The sequence below is a fragment of the Anopheles aquasalis genome, chromosome 3 (genome assembly GCF_943734665.1).
Source record: "Anopheles aquasalis chromosome 3, idAnoAquaMG_Q_19, whole genome shotgun sequence".
Lineage (NCBI taxonomy): Eukaryota > Metazoa > Arthropoda > Insecta > Diptera > Culicidae > Anopheles > Anopheles aquasalis.
The window spans coordinates 21,824,536-21,826,595 of NC_064878.1; the positions used below are offsets into that span (position 1 = coordinate 21,824,536).

The following is a 2,060-nucleotide window of genomic DNA, read 5'->3' on the forward strand; positions in this document are numbered from 1 at the left end:
AGGTCTTCAGGGCACTCTGCAGGGCTTCCAAGATTGGGTAACTAGATAGAGAGCAGTTCTGTACTTTGCCTATAAATGTAGAAGCACTGGCAGTTACTGTTGGTTAAGAAATTTACCCGTTTACTTTATACTTACTCGATAGATGTTAGCATACGTATCGTTGATGAATTACAAAAGTGGCACTACTTACCTGGTGAGGAAAACGTGATGCCAGTCATATTAAAAACTACAGTTCCTATTTCATTTCAGTTCAGCAGGTATATGTTAAGGTATGAATTGTTCAATAAGAAATGAAATAAAATGCAATGAAGATGTTCGAACAACTCTGGAATCCATCTATATTGTCTCTTCATTCCGGGTTTGCAAATAGCAGACGTTAGTTGCGTTTGAGGTCGGAACTAGTCCTGTTTTGTATCCTGAGGTCAGCTGACTAAACTTGCGTCCGTTTCAAAAGTAAATTTAATTTCAGATTCTTTAATCTTGCAAAGAAGGTATACGTTCAAGAACAAAACTGCATTCAAAATCCAATAAAGCGGGCTAAATGTTAAAGCATGACGAGGAAAACGAAAAGTGAAAATAAAACACGTGAAGTATACAAGAAAAAGGGTATGAAAAGATGTGCTGCGGTCTGATAGTGCAATTAGTTTCGTATTCTTTTATCACTTTATGTTAAATCCATAAAATTACGATCATGAAACGTTTGTATTTTGACCATACTGCTATTTTCCCATTGTTTCGAACTTCGATGTCACATGAAAGAGCAAAAATTTTCACTCTCAAATTATTCCTCGAAGCGTGCGCGTCGTTTGCGAATTTCTGTGAATCGTTTGTGGAAGCCTAGCATCGTTAAAGCAGTATGACTGGACGCGGAAAGGGAGGCAAAGGATTGGGAAAGGGGGGAGCCAAGCGTCACCGGAAGGTGTTGCGTGATAACATCCAGGGCATCACCAAACCCGCCATCCGTCGTCTGGCTCGCCGCGGAGGAGTGAAGCGTATTTCCGGCCTGATCTACGAAGAAACCCGCGGTGTCCTGAAGGTGTTCCTCGAGAACGTGATCCGTGATGCTGTCACCTACACGGAGCACGCCAAGCGCAAGACCGTCACGGCCATGGATGTGGTGTACGCCCTGAAACGCCAGGGCCGCACTCTCTACGGTTTCGGCGGTTAAGCTGGACAAGGACTGGACAAATGGACTACGGCTTGCCCTCGCGATAGAAAAAAAACGGCCCTTTTCAGGGCCAACGAATCCTTCTTCGAGAAGAATCGCTTCAGAGTTCTCACAAAATACATTGTCTATAGCTTTAACTGTACATCATAAATGCTCGCATACCGAAAAAGAATTGCCGGAGATAATCGCATCCCGGTCCAGTTACAACCGGTTGGCTTTTTACATTAATAGCATAGCCGTTTATTGATACCATATGGCTGACGAAAAAAAGCAATGGTTGCGCAGAGATAAAAGAATCCAGACAGGCATAGCTCTGCTGGAAATGATCTACATCTATATGTATGGCAATCGTACATTTTCTCCGCTTGCTGGCTGGGAAATCCAGTAGGCGTCTTATTTTTCAACTGCGGCATAGCTTTTCTTCCAAATCTCCTTTTGTTTCAACAATTGCAGGAGAAGAATATCAGCAACATTCCAAAAATTGAACTGCACAAGGAGCATCAGTGGATTTGTAGTTAAGTTTTGTTGGAAGGTTGTTTTGAGTTGGGGTATCTATTGCATACGAATCAACCATCAAAGGTATGCTTATCATTTGAAATCATAATGTTTGCTTTTAATAAAAGCCACAAACATGTTTGCGGGCTTCTTTTCCTTTTTTTATAACAAAAAATATGTTTGTGGAAAACAGAAATCATTTGACACCCCGCGGGGCAGGCACTATAACATAAAGGCATACGTTTTATAGTGCCAATCGAAGACGATTTTCAAAAAGGATCTTGCAAGGAACAACGCTCTTGATCCTGCCCGCATTCCTGGGGCGTACTGGGCCTTGAAATTCAATAAACGCCCTTAAAAAAGCATCGCTATTCCCTCAAAACATACGGACATTTTG

The 2,060-nt window shown here is 42.0% G+C and overlaps 1 protein-coding gene across 1 annotated transcript; it reads left to right on the forward strand.

The window, feature by feature from the left end:
* Nucleotides 1–793: 793 nt before the first annotated feature.
* Nucleotides 794–1,304, forward strand: LOC126577421 (histone H4). Its single transcript, XM_050239036.1, has one exon. It carries the CDS (start codon nucleotides 857–859, stop codon nucleotides 1,166–1,168), a length of 312 nt encoding a protein of 103 aa, XP_050094993.1. The 5' UTR covers nucleotides 794–856; the 3' UTR covers nucleotides 1,169–1,304.
* Nucleotides 1,305–2,060: the final 756 nt, after the last annotated feature.